The 19,796-nt window shown below is 37.5% G+C and overlaps 1 protein-coding gene across 2 annotated transcripts; it reads right to left on the bottom strand.

Annotated features, from left to right (window-relative positions):
• Positions 1 to 539: 539 nt before the first annotated feature.
• On the bottom strand, positions 540 to 18,372 carry LOC109864005. 2 transcript variants are annotated; one of them, XM_020444770.1, is made up of 23 exons: positions 17,791 to 18,372; positions 17,129 to 17,170; positions 15,060 to 16,149; positions 14,568 to 14,931; positions 14,081 to 14,390; positions 13,493 to 13,995; positions 13,048 to 13,343; positions 12,361 to 12,871; positions 12,031 to 12,172; positions 11,787 to 11,960; positions 11,144 to 11,689; positions 10,152 to 11,058; positions 8,968 to 10,087; positions 8,556 to 8,846; positions 8,222 to 8,422; positions 7,961 to 8,116; positions 6,605 to 7,738; positions 6,052 to 6,413; positions 2,944 to 5,825; positions 2,615 to 2,826; positions 1,506 to 2,522; positions 966 to 1,415; positions 540 to 642 (listed from the first exon to the last, which is right to left on the bottom strand). In XM_020444770.1, the coding sequence occupies exons 1-23, from the start codon at positions 17,855 to 17,857 to the stop codon at positions 556 to 558; spliced, it is 12,864 nt and encodes a 4,287-aa protein (XP_020300359.1). In that variant the 5' UTR covers positions 17,858 to 18,372; the 3' UTR covers positions 540 to 555. The 2 variants fall into 2 exon arrangements, with proteins under 2 accessions (XP_020300359.1, XP_020300360.1); XM_020444771.1 differs by having other exon boundaries at positions 972 to 1,415.
• Between the last annotated feature and the right edge of the window lie 1,424 nt (positions 18,373 to 19,796).

Raw genomic sequence — 19,796 nt, 5'->3', positions numbered from 1 at the left:
AAAAAATATACATATCATTATACACTGCTAGTTTTGTAGATCGGCGAGTCGTGCCAAAAAATGTATATTTTATATATTTTATAAAATGTATTATAAGTTAATACAATTAAATAATGTATATCAGAAAAAGTAACTAAGTATATTGTTCTATAAAAGTATATATGTTCATACATGTGTTGATGATAATGTTCCTAATTGTATAATCATATCATTAACACTACTCGAAAATTCGACAGATATTATCATCAGCATAGATACGACACTTGTACATATATATATATATATTAGATCTACCGGAAAGTTCTGTCCGTTTTTGGAATAAAACAAAATACAAATTTTTCTTACCGTCAATAAACTTTATTAAATAATATAATTGCCATTATTATTAATGATTTCTTGTCAGCGTAAGGGCAATTTGTATATCCCATTTTTGAAAAATTAAGAAAAATTTGTATTTTGTTTTATTCCAAAAACGGACAGAACTTTCCGGTAGACCTAATATATATGTATATATATATAATGTTATTTTTTTTTTTGTCTAAGTTTTTTGACACTTCAGTCGTCTTCTATATCAATTTGACCGTAATCTGTATCGTCTATGGGTGGTATCATCAAGAGCGTCTCGTTCAGATTAAAGAGTTCCTGTAAATAAATAAATACAAGTTTGAAAGTGTGTGCATTTAAGGATTTAATTTTGTAAGTTGCAATAATTCAAATACTAAGATTTAGGAACACACACATGGTAAAGATAAATTTGAGGAAAATGAATTGAAAATGATAAGAATGAAGAAGCAGTATCAGGCTGCTCTTTAAACCCTGATGAAGTGAGCTGTAATGTTCACGAAACGTCGGTATAAAAATGACACTAACGCGTTTCAAACTCGAAAAAACATCTTTGTATGTTAAGAATGAAGAAATTTGTATTTTGAATAAGTTTTAGATACTAAAGTTTAAGCGATACATACACTCACGTAATCTACGTGAACAGGCGTCGGATATACACAAGGCACGCATTCCATTTGCGTCACGCCGTTATTATCAGCAATACATTCGCAGAATTGGCACGTGTTGGGTTTAGCGGTGAGAGCAATCCTTTTTGAGAAGACACTCGCAAACTTTTTGATTGATGCCAATTTCTCCAGACGCAGCTTATGACCGCTAAATATCGTACCGTTTGTTTCCAACGACAGCGGTGTACAGTAGCCCAACACGTTTTTGGAAAATTTGACCTGTCGTCTCAGATCTACGTCGCCAGCCAATACTCGGGCATCCTTTTTTGTATAAGATTTGGTTGCGTCCAGACCATAGAAGATCTTACTGATCTTCTCCTTGTCGAACTCGAAATCGCCATCCATCAAAATGTGCAGAGTAATATCGTGCTCTAACAGCACTTGATGCAGTACTGAATATTCCAGCTGAGAAATATTAATTTAGAAAATCAAAGATTTAAAAAAGTCACGAATTAAAACAAACCACGAAATTTTATACAATTTTATAAAAGTTACCGTTTGATTTTCCGACTCGCAGTGCGAGCACGGCATTAATACAAAGTTCTTGGATACACCGGCCCTGAAGACGAGTCGCGAGGCAAAACCGATCGCGGCAAAGATGTCCTGACTGCCGCTGCCGATCAGCACTTGATCAAAGTAATCGATAAAGCGCGCCACATTTTTTGTGAAGATCTGCCCGTCGAGAATAATGCTTCTGGGTTGGTCATATATTCCGTCGCCTCCGAAAACTACTAGCGAGAAGCGATTGCCCGTGAGATTCCGTTCGTTAAGCTCTTTGCTCAGCTGTGTAATTAGCAGCTCCATGCTGCTATTCAGTTTTATATCGCGATTGCAGCTTTTTGCTTCAACGATGAATACCACATCAGCCGAACGCGGAACTTCTTCTCCTTCCAGTCGCTTGAAACGACCTTCGGCTACTTGAGTGCCGTCTATCATGGCACACATGGTGCATCGATCGGGTATTCGCAGATACGTATTGCGGAACTTGCATGTTTGCATGTACGCTATCGCCACTGTGCACGCCTCAGCCTCGGTGGGACTGCTCATGCACATGTCGATATATTCGACGGGATTGACCACACCGAAGCAAATGCCAAATTCCGAACTCTTGTTGACAAACAGCTCTTCGCAAAACTTGGACACCACATCGTTTTGTTGTTTCGAAATTGTGCTAGCGTAATTTGCCGTGTCGGTGCAATCCTCGCCGATAGACCAGCTGTGAGCAAAACTACCGGTGTCTTTGATCAAAAGCTTGTTCGATCCCAGAGTATCGTCAAATTTCTCATTGTTCATCGTGCCGAGAAGACCGGCGGTTTTTCCGTAATACCAGCCCGACAATTCCAAGATACACAGATTGAATTTGAGGTTGCATTCCAGCCGGAATTCATTGTGCTTACGCTCCACCGTCATTACGTTCTCCGTTTGGTAGACGTACGTCGTGCCGTTGTCCAGCTCGATAGGCAGCAGCAAATTGGTCGTGATGCCCGATTTTTGCGAGATCAGCTTCATTGTCTAGAGAAAAAAGTGTGGAATTCAATTTATTATATAATATTATATATTATATTGTGTCTTATTGCTTGTGTGATATAATGGAATTTACTAACATTATTAAGAAGATCCAATCCGATAGCATTATTTCCGATTAATATTATAATCTCATGCGTTATTTCCTCGACTTGCTGATTGTATTTCGCCAGAATTGCAAAAGTGTCGTGTACAAAGTCCTTCGCTAACAAATAGGTACAATTTCCCATAAAGTCGAAATAACGGCCGTCGAAAGTAACGTAATGCTGAGAACCGATGATCATAGCTTGCGCTGAAAAATTACACGAGTTATTAGAATTAGTCGCAAGTTGTTTAACGAAATTTTGAGATTACGTAAGATCTATATTGAATCAAAAAATCAAGTATAATCGTTTACAAAGAGACACACCTTTGAATGGCGGCAGCCAGTTAGACAGTTCCGAATACGGCTTGTATTGATAGTAAAGACTCCAGAACGTGGTGTTTGAGACAACGAAATACTTTCTGATGTCCATGATCGCTCTAATTTCCGGTATCTCTTGAAACTCGGGCGTTTGATTAAAAGCGTGCCAGGACATGGGCAACTTTTGTTCTAAGCACATCAATCCCTGATTAGGATCGAAGATAAACATAGTTTTGGCTTCTCTGTAGCGACTCTCGGCTTGCAACGCCGTCAGACTGATGTCCATCATTTTCAAGTGTATTAGCCGGATTATGCTCTCGAGCTTTGCCTTGACATCAAAATATTCGAAGAAATAACTGATCCTGTCGTACAATTGTCCCAACTTGTCAAGAGCGTAGTTAACCGACGGCAAGTGACGAAGTTCCTTTAATTCCGACACGATATCGTCAACGACATGCTGGAGCTCCTTGCCGAACGGCACGAAAGTGAAGTAACGTTCCTTCACAAACTCGATCAGTAAACCCGAGTACTTGTACACATTGGTGACTATGTCGTTCGCCTTGATGTCGCGATAAATCTTGTCGATGTCGTGCGTGAAATTGGTGAAGCGGTCGAAATACGGCGACATAATGAGCTCCTGTTTTCTGTCGTACAGAAAGTCCAGCACTTCTTTGCTCGCCTTCCAGACGAGTGATTCCAAATAGTGAATAAACTGGATGAATACAGGTTCCATTAGTTTGAGAAAACGATCCCATTGTTTCGATAATGACGAAAAGATTGTGTTCCAAAGATTCTCTATGTACGTAATGAAAGAGACGTGCAGATCCTTGATGAACATGTCGTATTTCTCGATCAATTTTTCGATTATGTCCGCCACCTGCGACACCGATTCGCCTCTAAGCACAGCCGCGATGATCTCGGAGGTCTTGTTGTAAGCGTTTTTGATAGTTTCAATCAGCCACAGCAACGACTTTCGCAGCGCCTCACCGGATTCACCCATTATCTCCCAAATTTCATTCACGATGTTCGGCAAAGACTCGATGTGACTTCGCAGAGATAATTCGTCAATGACATAAATGCCGAAACCGACAATGTCTTTGATGTAGAAGTCGTTGGCATTGTAGGAGTCGTTTAAGTACGTTTTGAGATTTTCGAAGTCGTGCTCGAGAAACTTCAAATCGTTCCAGTCATCAAGGAATCCGAAGATATCCTGCTGAGCGTCTTCCCACACATCCGTTACACACTTTGCGACTTCGCTCTTTATGTAATGCTTCCAATAATTAACGTCGTTGTTTACGCTTTCGCACATTTCATTGAAGGTCGTTTTTATAGTCATGACAATGTCACTCTTCAGTTCGGGTCGCCATCGCAAAGTTGACGTGACGAGTCTCGAGTGATTCAGCTTTAAGTAGAAAGAAACGTCCGATATTGACAAGTCGTCGTCGTATGTTCTCCAAATGTTAAATATCGCGTTTCGCACATCCGGGATGTTACCGTACATTCGTAAACTCACTATTGCGTCGGGAGTATAATTTACCATCATCCACGTGAGTTTCTCTGTCGGGTCCAAAAAGAAAAATCCGGTAGCGTTGAGTTCTGGCGTGTTGATAACACTCCCGTTTACAATGTATCGAGAGGGCGAAGGATAATAACCCATTGCGAGATACTTAATGACGTCATTGTTCACCCGCCGGAAAGTGATCTCCCGTGATTCTCGATCAATTCGACCGATCAGTTCTCCAGTTTCGAGCGACAGATAACCGCGTTCGTACTGCGCGTGATTTACCGTTTCGAAAAGCGTGTAATTTTGTCTGTGAACAAAACCTTCGACATCAAGATCCAATCTAGTATTTACATGTTTGCTAACAATCTTGTACACGTATTTCATACTGGACACGTCGCTCTCGTCTCTCAACAAAGCGGATAATGTCAACAATTTATTTTCATCGGTAGAATAATCCGCGGATAACTTCATGTTCAATAGATCTCGTCGATCTTTCTGTAGCAACACGGCTTTCAACTTAACGTTCTTCTCAAAAGTCGGATGTTGGAAAAGTAGCATCGCCTGCTGACTGTCGGTGTCATTTATCCAATTGAACGCAGCGCCGACAGTTCTAGACATCTGGTCGTCCCGTTCCCATTTCAAGGTCGCTTCGGAATTTATTTCACTGAAGATAATTCTATAGAAACCGTTCAGCGTAAAATTCCTTTGAGGATAGGAAACGCTGAGAATGAGAAACTGATTTTCCATGTCGTCAGTAGTCTTGTTTACGATGTTTACGCGATAGGAGATCCAAACATTTTCGGCCAGACTTATCCAAGTATTTTGGTCAAACTCACCGAGCAGTACGTCGTAGTTGGTCTTAAACTGAACCGTCTTGTTTAAATTGATTGCTTTCAAATGGATGTTCTGACCTGTATGGGTGGTCCGGATTCTAGACTCCCCGGTGATGTTGAAGAGCGAGCTATTGTCCAGCCGGTAAATATTGACGTGTTTGTATTCGGTAGTAGGATAATTAGTACCCTCGTTTCCGGCGCTGTACTCGTACTGATTGACGTAAACGACGCCAATAGGTTTGCAAATGTTCTCTATGGTGATGTCAATGCGATCCTTGTCGAAACCAGCATGGGACTCACTCTTCGAGTTGTATTGAGCTCGCAGAACCTCTTTATTGTTGTACATTAGAATCGAATGACCTGTGCTGATTTGGGGACGTTTTTTGTAGCCGTAAGTCAAATGACCGATATGACGAGCTGTCAGCGGAACTTCTACATGTAGAACACCTTCCAAATTCGAATCCAGCCGCTCGCTGTGATAGGTGTAATCGGAATTCACCACGGCCGTATTATTTAACCAAAACAACTCGATAAATCTTTTATTTTGTTTACTGCGCACACAAAACATTAATAATTAAAACATTTATGTGTTAACAAAATAAAATCAAAATATATATTATTATTAGCAAAGATTTGCGAATTTTATATTATAATTTTATATTGTAATTTGATTATATAAGAATTTTATATTATAATTTTTTTAATAACCGTCTCAATAATTTATCAGATGCAGAAAGTAAAAATGTAGCAGATTTAAATGATCAATAATTTACTTACAGAGTGGTATATACAATAAAATTGCAACCGGCGTACGACATACGCTCAAATGATATCGTAGCGTTGAGTGTTCCATTAACGTTAATCAAACTTTCATAAAATATTCTTGCCGTTGCAATCCGCTTACTATGAGGATAGAAAATATCGGCGTTGATGAGAGTTTGTTCGTCAGAATTAGCGTCGTAACTGAAGAGAAGCACGACAGTTTCGTCTTGCATAAATAACGGCGTGTACAAGGAATATCTAAGTTCGAGCTCTTTCTTGTCAAAGGTAATGTTGAAGAGATTATTTATAGATTGCGCGGGCAAAACTCCCCACGTCAGTCGGAAATGTCCGTTGATATTACGCGTAATCATATGAAGCTAAAATATTTGCAAAATTTTGTCATTGTACTTTTGAGAGAAATCTGTTTTATTCTTATGTGTATAAATATTCAAAATACAAAAAGATTTGCTTAAATATTGTTAATGAAAACTTATTTAAATTTTATTATCTCAATCTCTTTTTTTTTTATCAACATAAAGAAAAATAACAAGAACTATTAAATACTAACCGATCCGTCCGAAGCGTAATTTTTTTTCGCTTGAATTGCGTTGTAACCCACCACGTAAGAAATGTCCTGCATATTATTAGTAGTGTGATAGCTAATCAGAAATCGATGATCATCATTATTCGGAGGTGGCAATTTGACTACGAAGACCGCGTCAATATTCTGATTACGAAAACCCAAAGTCGCGTTTGTTGCGAACTCCCATGCCTTTTGATCGATGTTCACATCGAAACCCATGTCGAGATTTCTATACAGTCGACCGGGATTCTTGAAGAACATGTAAGTGAACAGATCCTTCTTGCCTAGATTTACCGTATCGTAATTTGTGATTAATTTCAAGAACATATTTTCCATATAAATCAGGCTCCAACCCATCTCTGTGTGCGATCGATCGTTGTTCAGTTGATGATTCAGCCGGACGTCACCGCTCGTGTTGGTCAGCATCATGTTGCCGAATAGAGTGACTATCTTGCTGTCATTCCACGGTGTGTCAGCGTGAACATACAAAGTGGTATTGCCATTGACCATGACGTTCATAAATGTGGTCAGATTGTAAGAATCAACCTGATAAGCTTTTTTTATATTTGTGTGCATTCTCACGTCCCAATTCACTTTACTGATAATATTTGCGTCAAGATTGCTGACAAAAGATCCGCTATCTATATCCAACAGAAGACCGTATGTCTTTTTTTTAAACCGCAAAATAATTTGATCGGTATTCGCAGTTTTTGGTAAAGCTGTTACATCTATCGAAATCAGATCGTCAGCTTTTGTAAAGATAACAGAACTAACGTCATAAACTTTTGCTTGCAGCTGATTTTTTAATTCTCCTCTAACATCGTACAAAGATTCGTTGATCATTCTTAAGTCTCCGTTAAACTCGAAGTGCGATTTATTTGACAATGGCGTATAGAGTTGAGCATTGATCTTGCCGTTACTCAAATTACCGGTTAGCTGGTAATCTTGATTATCGAGATGAGTCACGTGTACGTCCAATTCGGCGGTGTTATTTACGCGAATTGCGTTTTTGAAAAGAATCTCGGTTCTTAATGATTCGAGAGCTTTTATCCAGCTCTTTAATCTCGCGGACGCTCTCACAAAGTGTTCGTCAGTTTGCCAACCAGACTCAAATAATATCTGAACAAATAACAAAGTATTACAATAATAACATTTTGATCTTTATTAAATTTTACTACATGTAAAATAACTCAGTTTATGAAAAGAATGTTTATTTAATATTGCTTCATCAATCATTAATTTGTGAAATAAAATATTAGAAATAAGAGTAAGTTTTAATAAACCAATTTTCAACTTATAGTTTAATCAGAGATTACAAACGTATGTACAAGACATACTTACATATTTTGATACAGGCTCTGCCATCCCTGCACTGAATTTGAATTCCTTGTTACTTCCGGTGAAATTCTTCTTCATGGCAATTTCAGTTTTCGGAATTTTTAAAATGGACGAATTAATCGCACCCGAAGCTATCACGTCGAACAAAGCTTCTTCTAGCTATATAAAAAAAAAAAAGAAATATAACAAATAATTTATTATTTATATTTCCGTATATGTGTATAATAAATATTCACTTGTGCAGGTTTTGAAGATGGTACGTACCATTATATTTCCGAATAGATCTATGATTAATTTGTTTCCACGAATTGTGGCTGTACCTTTATATCGATTGCCTTCAATTTCTACGATCACGTTAGTACGTAAATCTTTTAGAAAATCTAAAGGTGTCTTTACATTGAATTTCATCATGTGTGTCACTGTTTTATTCACGTATTGATGCGAATAATTAGCATGAAATCCAGTCTAATAATAAATAAGTTTTCATACACTTAAGTTTTTATATATATATTTTTTTTAATTTTAATATTTTTCTAATCATGAAAATATTATGTATGTGAAAAAACAAGTAAAATATTAAAATATATAAAAATGCTACCTCGATCCATGTAGTTTGTTTTCTGACATTTACGCTCATTTCCATGAGATAAGTTGTTAGATCATCCGAGTCAATGACAAAATTGTACGATGACTTTATCTCTCTGATGTTGCTAAACGTCAGATCAATATGTAGATCATTTTTTATATGAAAGACATCCTCTATCGTAAAAGTGTCGTCTATAAAGATATTTCCAAATGGTAATTTCACGGTGCTTAGAATCTTGTAATTATCGCCTTCTGTGTCAATATCCAGATTTCCCAAAATGTTTGGAAGTATTGCAGTCCATATCTTAGATTTAAACATACAGGCACATAAGTAAATTAAATCTTGTGTGTATATAAAATGCAACAATAGTTAAAATTACATTTTTAGAAATGTTTTTGTTTTATAAATCGAGCTTTAATTGTACCTGCACTTCTCCACGCCAGTAAAGACCATCGTCTTCTTCTTCTTCTTCTTCTTCTTCTTCTTCTTCTTCTGCCGACTCATTAGCTTGAAGATTAGTCTCCGTTGATATCGCTATTCCCTTTTTCAACGGAATTTTAACAGGCGGAGGTTTTGGTCCTTCTTTAGCTTTGAAACCGAGCTTGGTGTCCGCTATCCTTACTGAAAACTCCGTGTCTACATCCAACATATTTTCACGCTTTGTACGTATCACTATGAGCTTGGTGATCACACCGCATTCCTGCAAACCTTCCAGAGGCGTGAGAATTATGTAGCTATAATCAAAATCGGTTATATTGTGATAATGCCAAGTGCCTAGGAAGCCCGCTGTGATATTGTTGTAACCGATCCTGAAGTCCGCTTCGCGCCGATTTAACTTGGCCACCACGAAAGCTTTTTGCAGTAATTCAATAGGCGTTCCTATCATCAATTTAATGTTGAAGTCATAAATGGCAGTGAGAATCTGGCAGATAGCTTCGATACCTATTGGACCGTTCGGTGTAACGATCTTCGCCACCACGTGACGATTGCTCTCTGACAGACCAAATTTACCTCGTATAAAGGTAAATTTTTCCAACGGCGTGGTGACATTAAATTCTATCTTGGATTCCTTCCAACGTACTAGATCACCGACCAACTGACCGCTATATTTGCGTTTGTCTATATCGAGATTGGCTGCTCCGAAGAATTTCCAGTTAGTCATCAGACGTAACTGACACTTCAGTTCGCCTTTCCGATAGTTAACTAAGGGTGAATAAAGATGCAAATTGCCGGTCAGATTGAACACATCGTTCGATGAACCCTCCCTGTCCAAATGCCAGATGCTACGTGCATCGATAGTCTTGTCAGGATCGTACTTGATCACCAAATGGGTATCCGCCGTCTGTGAGCGTAACAATTTGTGCGTAATGTTCACAATCATCGAGGAATTGGTATGGAGACTGCTACTAAAGCCGCAGTTTGCCGTCCATTCTTTCAGATCTCCGAGCTCGCCCATGCTAGCAGATAAATCCATCGTCACGTGCTGAGAGTCTTTCCAGTGAGCGCTGCTGCTGACGACGATCTTGTTGGATAATTGTAGATATCTGTCAACAAACATTAAAATATTAATATCTCTTAAGAGAAAATGTAATTCTTTGTTATACTTGCCTCGCGTTCAAAGCGGTTTTTGTCCACTGTTCAAAAGGCGTCAATAGCTGCGACTCTAACTTGACGTAAGTCATTTCTGGCTGCACGTCGCAATTTGCACCGATGCTCACCTTGATCGCCTTGTCAGGATCCCAATCTAGAGCCGCGTTAGCCAGATAACCGCGTACACTATGAATAATAAAGTTACCCGAAGCAGTCACTAGTCGACCTGGGTAAGTCAACGTTATTATTATGTTCTGCTCGGTTCCTGGTGGAGATACATCCGTCAGATATACTCTGCTTAACTGCAACATTGTGCCCACTTTCAACGCAGGATCCCTGTTAGCATCCCATTTGATTTCCGCAGCATATTCCTGTCGAACTTCTTCGTTGATGCCACTCAGTGTCAGGTGCACATCCCTCCATTTGTCCAGATGCAACTCTAATCGGATTTCTCGCGTGGTGTCTACGTTTGTCATTATCGAGTATACATTACCGTGACATCTAGCTTCCACGTAGGACATCATAATAGTCTCCGACAATATCGTGTGATTCAACACGAACGTGTATTTGTCGTAGTCCGGTTGATCAGCGAGGAGGCTGATTCTGAGATCGCTGTGGTTCTGATACAACTGACAGTTGAGCAAAATCGGACTAACGAAACTCGGTGAGTTAAGCAACATCTTCAGGTGATGGTTGACAATAGCACCTGCTGATCGATCGGAGTAAGCGCCACGCGCGGTCATATTGTGACCGCTAAACCACGTTCCGGAAAAGTCAAGCTCATATTCGTTCCGCGTGTGCTCGTTGATACGCGCGTCGATTAGCATCGAATTGAAAGTCGGAATTGTCAGATTCATGTGACCCTCCATGGAGAACAATAGACCTCGTGGCATGATAATGTTAACGATTAAACTGATCTCCTTACCTGTGAGTATTAATTTTTTTAATTATTCTCAATAAAAAATAAGATATTTAAAAAAAATTTTTTATATGTGATTAATTTTGATTACCTGGTGCATATCCTATGAGCAAACTGGTTTTTGATTCGGTGCTACGATAGTAATGATTCACGCCCACTTTGATGTCCAAATTCTGTATCGGTTTAGTGACGGCAATCAGTGCGCTCACTTTTGTGCCTTGATTCTGAAAGTACATTTTTGAATAAGAAACGATGAGCTGCGCCGTAAGTTTGTGCCGGTCGTCCTTGAGATGCGGATTGCAATTCACTTCGACATGTAGTTCTAAATGACCAAGAGCTTGTTGATACGAGGCGCTAACGGCAGTATTGAGTTGCGGATAGGCAGTGGATTGGAGCTTCAGATCGGCAGTTTTGTGCGTGAGAGTTTTCGACGAGCGATTTGATATCGAGATCTCTAAGTGAAGACTTTCTTTCTTCGGCATACGTTGCACCTGATAATCCAACTGGAAGTCGCCGGCCAAGCTGGTATTCCGCTTAACAACGTAGCCAACTAATTTGCTCCAGACTCGCTTTGTTTGAAAAGTCAGATCTATGTCAAACTGTGAGACGTTGTTTTTATGCGCATTTCTGATAGTACCTGATAATTCAGAGTTTTTTTTATAAGTATACATACATGGAAGAATTGAATTTTTGATTATTTAAGAATTAATGCAATAATATTTATAATAAGATACCAGAAAGAGCAGCGACACGCTCACTATTGACAGTGAGATAAACTCTGGGATAATAAGTGTAGCCGTGATTAGACTTTTTTTGCGTGTAACCTAAACTGGCGTCCAAGTGCTTCGTACCATTGATATCGAAACCAATGTCTATGAAAGTCTCTTCCTCAGTACGCTTATATGTTCCTAGAAATGTACATGTGTCTTTAATATATTTCCGTTAACAACATTTGAAAGCTAAAGACAAGATATTAACCTTTAGCAATCAGAGAGTTGCCAGCAGAATGAAGCAGAATAGTAATATTATTCTTTATTACATCAAAAGCGACAATAGCGCTTATTTCTCTGTTTATCTGTGAGCCAGGTGTGTCGAACATTAACTTGAAAGTGTTGTGCTCCTGAAAGAAAATTAATAACAATTGTAAAAAGTATTTTATGTTTTATGTTACATTTAGAGTATCGCGAAACATTGCTGTTTGTTAAACATCAATATGTTACTTGATTATTAAAAATACAATATTAAATAAAAACTTTTAATTGCTAATTAAAAAAATTGTAACATTATACAAAACAATATGTACAGTACCTCAGTTTTGTTCCATTTATATTCTAACACAAAGTTCTTAGCAGTTGGATCGGCTTTGTTTAAAGAGATCTTGAAAAGCGTGGGCCCGTTCAGAACGAAATTAGGAATATTGAACATTTTGGTCGCGTTTGTAAATTGATAATCGATGCACATCTTTAGGCCTATTAGTTTGTCCAGAGCAGCCCAGGTGCAGGTGGTGTTGCTGATAACGTTTTTGGGCACAACTGCGAGGTGTCGCGAGTTCTTCTGATTCTGAGCCGTTAGTAAGATACCCAGCGGTTTCTCCACAATCTCGGCACCGTTACGTTTTATTAGAGATACGTCCGAGAACAGCGAAAATATCTCTAGTTTACGGTTTGGTAAACCCAGACTCACGCGCACCAAACGGGTGCCGTTTACGTTCACGTGAAGCTGTACATTTCCCGAAGAATAAACGTTTGTGCGTAGTTTAAGCCCAGCGGACTTGTAGAAGGCGTCCACTGTCATTGTGCTCATCGTATCAAAACTTATACTGTATAAGGAAAACGTAAAAAGCAAATAATAAATGACAGTCGCGCAAAGATAACAAACTGTGCGTTGCAAAAATAATGAATAAGACTACCATGTATGGTCTAAAATAGATATTCATCTAAAACTGAAATAGATAAAAAAAACTGACAACGGATAAAAGAGAAAAAAATTACATACCTAGAAGCGATATTGGCAGTGAGCTGAAACTCTTTTTCTGAAAGTCGAGCGTCGTTGAGCATTTTCGAGATCTTTAAGTTACAAGCCGTGGAACCGGCGATATCCAAACGAATCGGTAACCCAGACCCTGTTGGTATAACATAAGACAAATCCAATAACATTCCGGTCTTTTCATAGAGAATTTCCTGCATGGCCAAGAATTCCTTTATCTTCTGCCAGGGATTGAAGTTTGCCAGCGCGGTCATTACTTGCTTATCGCCATCGAGCATTATGAACTTCAACTCGTTTCCGAATATCTTTTGCAACAAACAAGAAATTGCAAAATCTTACACAACTTATTAAAATTTGTCCGTATTACAAATATTTCTTGAATTGTGTTGCATTTATTTCGCTTTTTAAAGAATAATTAATATTTTTTTAATAGCAAATTATTATATATGTGTACCTTATAGCCGAAACTAATCTTCGGATGATCAAAATTGTTGTCGATAACATTCGGCAGTCGTTTTACACCATTCAAGTAATTTTCGTTTTCTTCCGACGCTGATCTAAAACGTCTAAGAAAGCTCTGGAAGTGATGCGACATTTTTTCGTTGCTATAAATGCCATTCGGACCGAAAAGATTTTCCGCGTATTGTTCGAGACCTTCCATTCTCGCGGTAATTTCGAACAGATTCATCGATTCCCCGAAGATATCGGCGGTTACGTTCAACGTGAGCGATCGCGGCACATACGATTTCGGCGAGAATATCAGATTTGTCTGATAATTCGCACCAATATTGAACTCCTCGGAAAAGAAAGAATTCTCGTAATTGCGCGAAAATTTCCTGATGTCACTGTTAAACTTGTTGTCGAGGTCTCGATCCGTCAGCAGACTCTGAATTTCGACTCTGGTGGGTGAGGCGGAATTGTAGAGATTCGTCAAGTGACTCCATACGAAAGAACCGACTGAAAATTAAATTTGACAGAATAAATTATATCTTTAAAAAGAAAACTTTCCTTTTTGCGCAAAAGATTTGCAATAAACACAAACCTTGATTGACCTCTTCCATCTTGAGAGCATGCTTGATGATCTTAATGACATTGTAATTGGGACATCGCATTACTTGCAAGTACGAAGCAATACGGATTTCCGTGTCCAATGTCGTATTGCGATAATAATCGAGAAAAAATTGATCTCGAGTCTCTTCGCAAGACGGCAGTCTACGGTAAGCATCGATGGCGGCAACGCGAACTTCCATAGATACAAATCCGCTAGCGTCGTCAATGCATTTTTTTAACTCACTTCGTAAACTTTTTGTTTCAAGTCCCATGTTACCGACTGCCTTCAAAGCTTCTAACGTCTGCAATTACATTTTTTTTTTGAAAACTCGTTATCTTCTTTCGATGATTGTTTATTTTTATTATAAGTGTTCAAGACAAAGTTATTTGTCAGAAACATTTGTCGGAAACTGTAATTTTTATTTTCAAACTACAATGCGCCAAACAAATTAAGAGATAAAGCTAATAGAATAATTTACTTCTTTTGTCACGAGCGGAGTGTGAGGCTGAGCCCTACAGCCGTGCGAGATTTTTTCCTGAAGATGTAACAGGAACTTATCCACCTCTTGTATACCGATGCAATTGACGTCATTACTTTTGCAATACGTGTGAATAATAGTGGAATAGCTGAGAATAAACTGAACATGAGGTATTTGAGTCTGAATGTTTGTCAGTTGCGAAAGAATTTTAATGGTGTCGCGATCCGGTTGCGGGAACAATGCAAAAGTGATAATCCAATCATTGACAATGTCGTGATTGACTGATCCTTTTCTTATCTGATCCTTCATCACGTTCACTGCAGCATTACTGTTTAGATACGGCAGCGCAGCAATAATGTGCTTTCTGTTGATAAAAGACATATTGATTGCATGTGACACAAAGATGCGATAATTCGAATATTTATATCGAAGTTTTCGAGTTTGTTTTTTCTTAGATACTTGGAAAAAATTGCATTTATATAATTTACGTACTTTCCGTTTGCACAAATGGTGTTAGCTCTCGCGAGCAGCTGTGACAGAGATGGATAATCTAGAAAACGAGCCGAACGGACGAAACTGGTGAACATCTCGGAGTATCTCGGCTGCAGCTCGTTGATGTTAGTCACGAGTTTGCACATACTCTTCAGCAAATCTCTAGAGGTTCGCAGCTCGCCGTGCATGGTCTTCAACGTTTTCGCGTGGTCATATAGTAACGTGGTTCTCTTCGTGTGCGCATGAGGCGCGTCTGCAACGAAATTTCTGTCTTCATTTTCTTCGTCGCTGTTTGTATCCTCCTCGAATTCTCTGTAAGCGTCCGTTGTTTCTTGAATCAATTGAAGAACTGTTCTGGATTCGGTCTTGGCGCCGGTTTTGTGCCCTGTGGACAACGGTTGCAACAACCACATCTCTTCGCATTCCACTCTCTCGTAGATGTTGTGATCTATGACGATCTCGCAGTTGCTGTGAGACTTGAACAAGCCGTGCTGGCCGCGTTGCTTTCGCGGGCTTTTGTAGGAATTCGATTGAACGATGGAGAAGTACTTGGGACCGCTTTGGCAGTCGGCCAGATTTTTGATCTTCTTCACGATCAGACTGGTCTTCTTTGCCTCGTGCAACCGATACTCGGTTTCGCAGGCGCCGTAAACGTCTATCTCTTTGCCGTGATAATCCACGTCGAAGCGTCGCATGCTGTTCTGCAACATCGACAGGATACCTTTCTTCAGATTCAACACCCAGACCGGCTCTTGCCGGTCGGGACACAGTTCATGAATCAACCCATCGTCGAAAGTAAATCTCAACGCGAAGCGTTCGAGTCTGGTGTTGAATTCGGAACCAGCTCGGTCCGGGAATTCGACATTGTATGTGCTGCGATTGTGGCTGATGGTGGTGTTCAGAATCTTCAAAGTGCCTTCGCAGGGGCTGTTGAAGTACACGTACAGCGTGGCATCGATGTGCAACGAAGATTCATTTTGCGACTGATGAGATAACGACTGCTGATAGCCTAGATTCGTACTCACGTCAACAGAATAAGTATAAACGTAATAGATACCTTCCTGATATTTGAATTTTTTCTCCAACGGAACTGAAAAGATAAAAAAAATATATATGGTCTGACGCTGTCAAAATGAAATATTCGCGATGTGTTTAGTATATTGTGAAATTTTCCTTCCATTCTCTTTTTGATAACGGTCCAATACATTGAAATATGTAACGTTATTTTTCTTCTACCCATGCGTGATCATTTGGCAAGTATACGAGATAAGAAATTCACTTGAATTAACAGATATCTTCTTTCACTTTTGTGGTCATTTCATTTTAGCAACGTTTACTTCAATGAAATTTGACTTTGATCATTGATTCTTGAATTTTGATTGTAATTAAAAGACAAATTCTTCGTGTGTGTGTAATGAATTTTTTTTAATTTGAGTTTTATGCTAATCAAACTTAGTTTCTATTCCGAGAATACGTTTCTATAATTGCGTTAATTTATTTTCCATATAAATTTTATTTCCTCGTATTCTGTTATCTCTGCAAACACGCATATTGTTTAGAATTAGAATAAAGATCAAAGTCCTTCATCTCTCATGAATATACTGTGACGTAAATAGAAATATAATAACAAGCGCATAAGATCAAAAAAAGAAAAAATTAATAAAGAAAGTAAATTTATTACGTTAAAATAATCATATTTTTATTTACGCGTATTAAACTTTTTTTGCCATACTTAATAACTTTACATTAAATATTTGTATATTTTGTAGAAATGTGCAACAAAAGAGCAACATAATCAAAATGTTATCTGCATATTTACGTAAATAAAATAGTTTGGATTAAAGTTCGAAATAATATTTTAAGTAATCGTTATTTAACAGAGATTCAGAACTTCAAAATTTTCAAAAATAAAGTCATTTCAGCAAAAATAGATCTTCGGTTTCCCCTTTGAATGTGCATGTGAGACATCTGAGATGTTCATCTTACTGGCTATTTGACCGTTAATGTAACCAAAACCGAAATATGATTACACTTTGCTCTTTGCTTGGTGCGTGTAGAATATAACTTACTCTTGCATTTTGTACGACCACATGTGGACTGCGCAGATATTTCTGTAAATATAAGATAAAATATATTTTAATGACTTTTCCGTTTGATATCACATATCAATTATAAGAATAAACAATTCGAAAAAATTAAGAAGCGACTTATTGTGTACAAATATATTTATAAATATATTTTTACAATGCATTCTAACACACCTATAGTTTTTCAAATTTATCATAATAATCATGATAGCCAAGTCTATCAAAAATAGATTTTTATTAAAACCATAGCAGATTTGCAAAAACTACGAAACGTAAGTAGCAAAATTCTACAGCAATAGTTTAACGAACTGTGATAGATCTGCTCGAGCTTATGCTGCATCGTCTCGATGACAATAATATCGATAAGTATGTTGACAAAATATAAACCTGATTGTCTTACGACTTTTAATCTATTGTAATATTCTGTTCGAATTTGTAAAACAAGACTATTCGCAAATTGTCTGCAATTCGCTTACTGAGAATATAATAAATTAACTTGTAGTAATCAATGGTATTTTTATCAATATCGCGATCCGAATAAATCTCTATGCATTCTAATACAATGCATCATTACTGAATAACGTGCAAATTAATAAAACACCGGATATCACAATAAATAAATACCGGAAATTGACAATAATTACCTCCTTGCACGGCAGTGAACACTACATACACCAGCGAAAGAAACAATATCGCCCTGGCGGATCTCATGTTTTTTAAGACCGAGCTTTATCTCGTTAACGTTTGAATTTTCTAAGATTCAATGCATTTTTATCAGCATGTGGTCACAGTTTTTTTTTTTTTATTATAAAATTTCTTTTATTATCTCAATTATATGTTAGCACATCTCTATATATCATTTATCTCTTTATAAATCTTAAGAAATAAAAGAATTAAATAGAAAACCACTCTAACAAATGAAAAATAAAATCGTCGCACTGATCACTTTTATTCTTGTTGATCATTTGAGAACAAATTCTCTTCAAGTTCTTGCTTTTTACACTGAGTCGAGTGTACTTGGATTTGTACGAAAATTGTAAATGTCACAAAGATCTCCGTATCTTTCACCGTGATTAACGTGAAAATTCTTCGCGATAACTATCCAGGAAGTAAATCCGGGTACGAATCGGCGACTTGATTGAAAACGAAAGTAAAGATAGACAGAGAGTGCGGCGTACACTGCGCGTAGCTAAATAAGTGTTTCCGTTGCTGGCGCGCCGACGAATGGACGAGGGAGTGGATCGGATGTTAAAGGTCTTCTGATGCTTTTTATGTTTGTGTAGGGGGTTAAAGGTTCCGCGCTTGTGATAAGATATCGTCTCATGATGAGATTCAACCCGTACACATCTCAAATTTGTCAGGGCCGTGATATTTCGGAAATTATTTCACTATAATGTAAGACAAAAAACAAATGTTTTTATTTAGACTGTAGCAACTATTGCAAACATATCAAATATTTGTAATATATTTTTTTAATATTTGCAATTATGTTTTTAATTAATTCTAGATTGTCAAAACAATATATTTTATATTACATACTAAATACTATTAATAAGAAATACATACGAGTTATCTATGTGTACATTACTGATTTTCAGTGATCTTTATTCCGAACAAATCAAAAGTGTTTCTTTTTTTTAAATTAAGCTTTTGTTATTACATATTAAGTATTTTTAAATGTAACAAATTATTTGAAGAGTAGTCTCTTCTCTCATGTTTTCTCTTCATGTTTAAACAAAGAACGACAGTAGAATATTAAATGCTGCAATGTATGTAATACATGCGGATATACGTCAGTATATCGTAAGTCAGACAGAGACAAAACAACATCGAAAGGAAAAAAATAAAATTGAAATATAGAGGGGAATATCGTGCTACCATGTGCAACTTCCTGCACATGCGTACTTTATTTTAGCTTTATAAACTATATCTAAATATCGACAAAGGGCCTGAGCACAATAGAGAAAATATTAGGAATTAAAAACAGAGATTAAATGTAATGCTCAATGCGAAAAAATAAAATATAACATACAAATGTATATAAATATAGGCTGTCAAATGTATATAAACATATGCAGCCATGACATACTTCCTATGTATTTATATGTTATATTTTATTTTTTGTTATTGTATAGTACATTTAACTTCTATTTGTAATTCTTATTTCTAATATTTTTTCTATTGTGCTCAGACTCTAAGAAATTAAACCGAACTACGAACTGATATTGAAGACCTCGTGCGGTCGAAGTACGAAGCTGCGGCCATGTGTGAATGATACTTTATCACTCGCCGGTAGATGCAGATCCTCTTGGAATAATAAGTTTTATCACTTCAAAGTGTAAGTGTTAATAATAATTCAAAATTAATTATTTAAAAAATTGTAGTTTCAACACTATGACATTAGAATTTTTATCTCAAACTGAAGAATAACTATTAAATTGTCCTGAAGAATAACTATTAAAACAGATTGCGATCAAAGGCAATTCTGCAGATTTGATAAATAAATTGCGAGATATATCGCACGTGTAGGTTTAAATGTCACCATCGCTCATGAAGCAAAGCGATGAAAAGTAGAAAAGAGAAAAACCCGGGAAGAATGAAAAAGAGACAAACAGTAGCGGAATGTCCAGTTTTTGTGCAGCAGTTACTT

This window comes from Pseudomyrmex gracilis, unplaced genomic scaffold (assembly GCF_002006095.1).
Source record: "Pseudomyrmex gracilis isolate BER0280 unplaced genomic scaffold, ASM200609v1 scaffold_15, whole genome shotgun sequence".
Classification (NCBI taxonomy): Eukaryota; Metazoa; Arthropoda; class Insecta; order Hymenoptera; family Formicidae; genus Pseudomyrmex; species Pseudomyrmex gracilis.
Note: the sequence above shows the minus strand (reverse complement) of the source record. Positions and strands in the feature narration are given on the sequence as shown.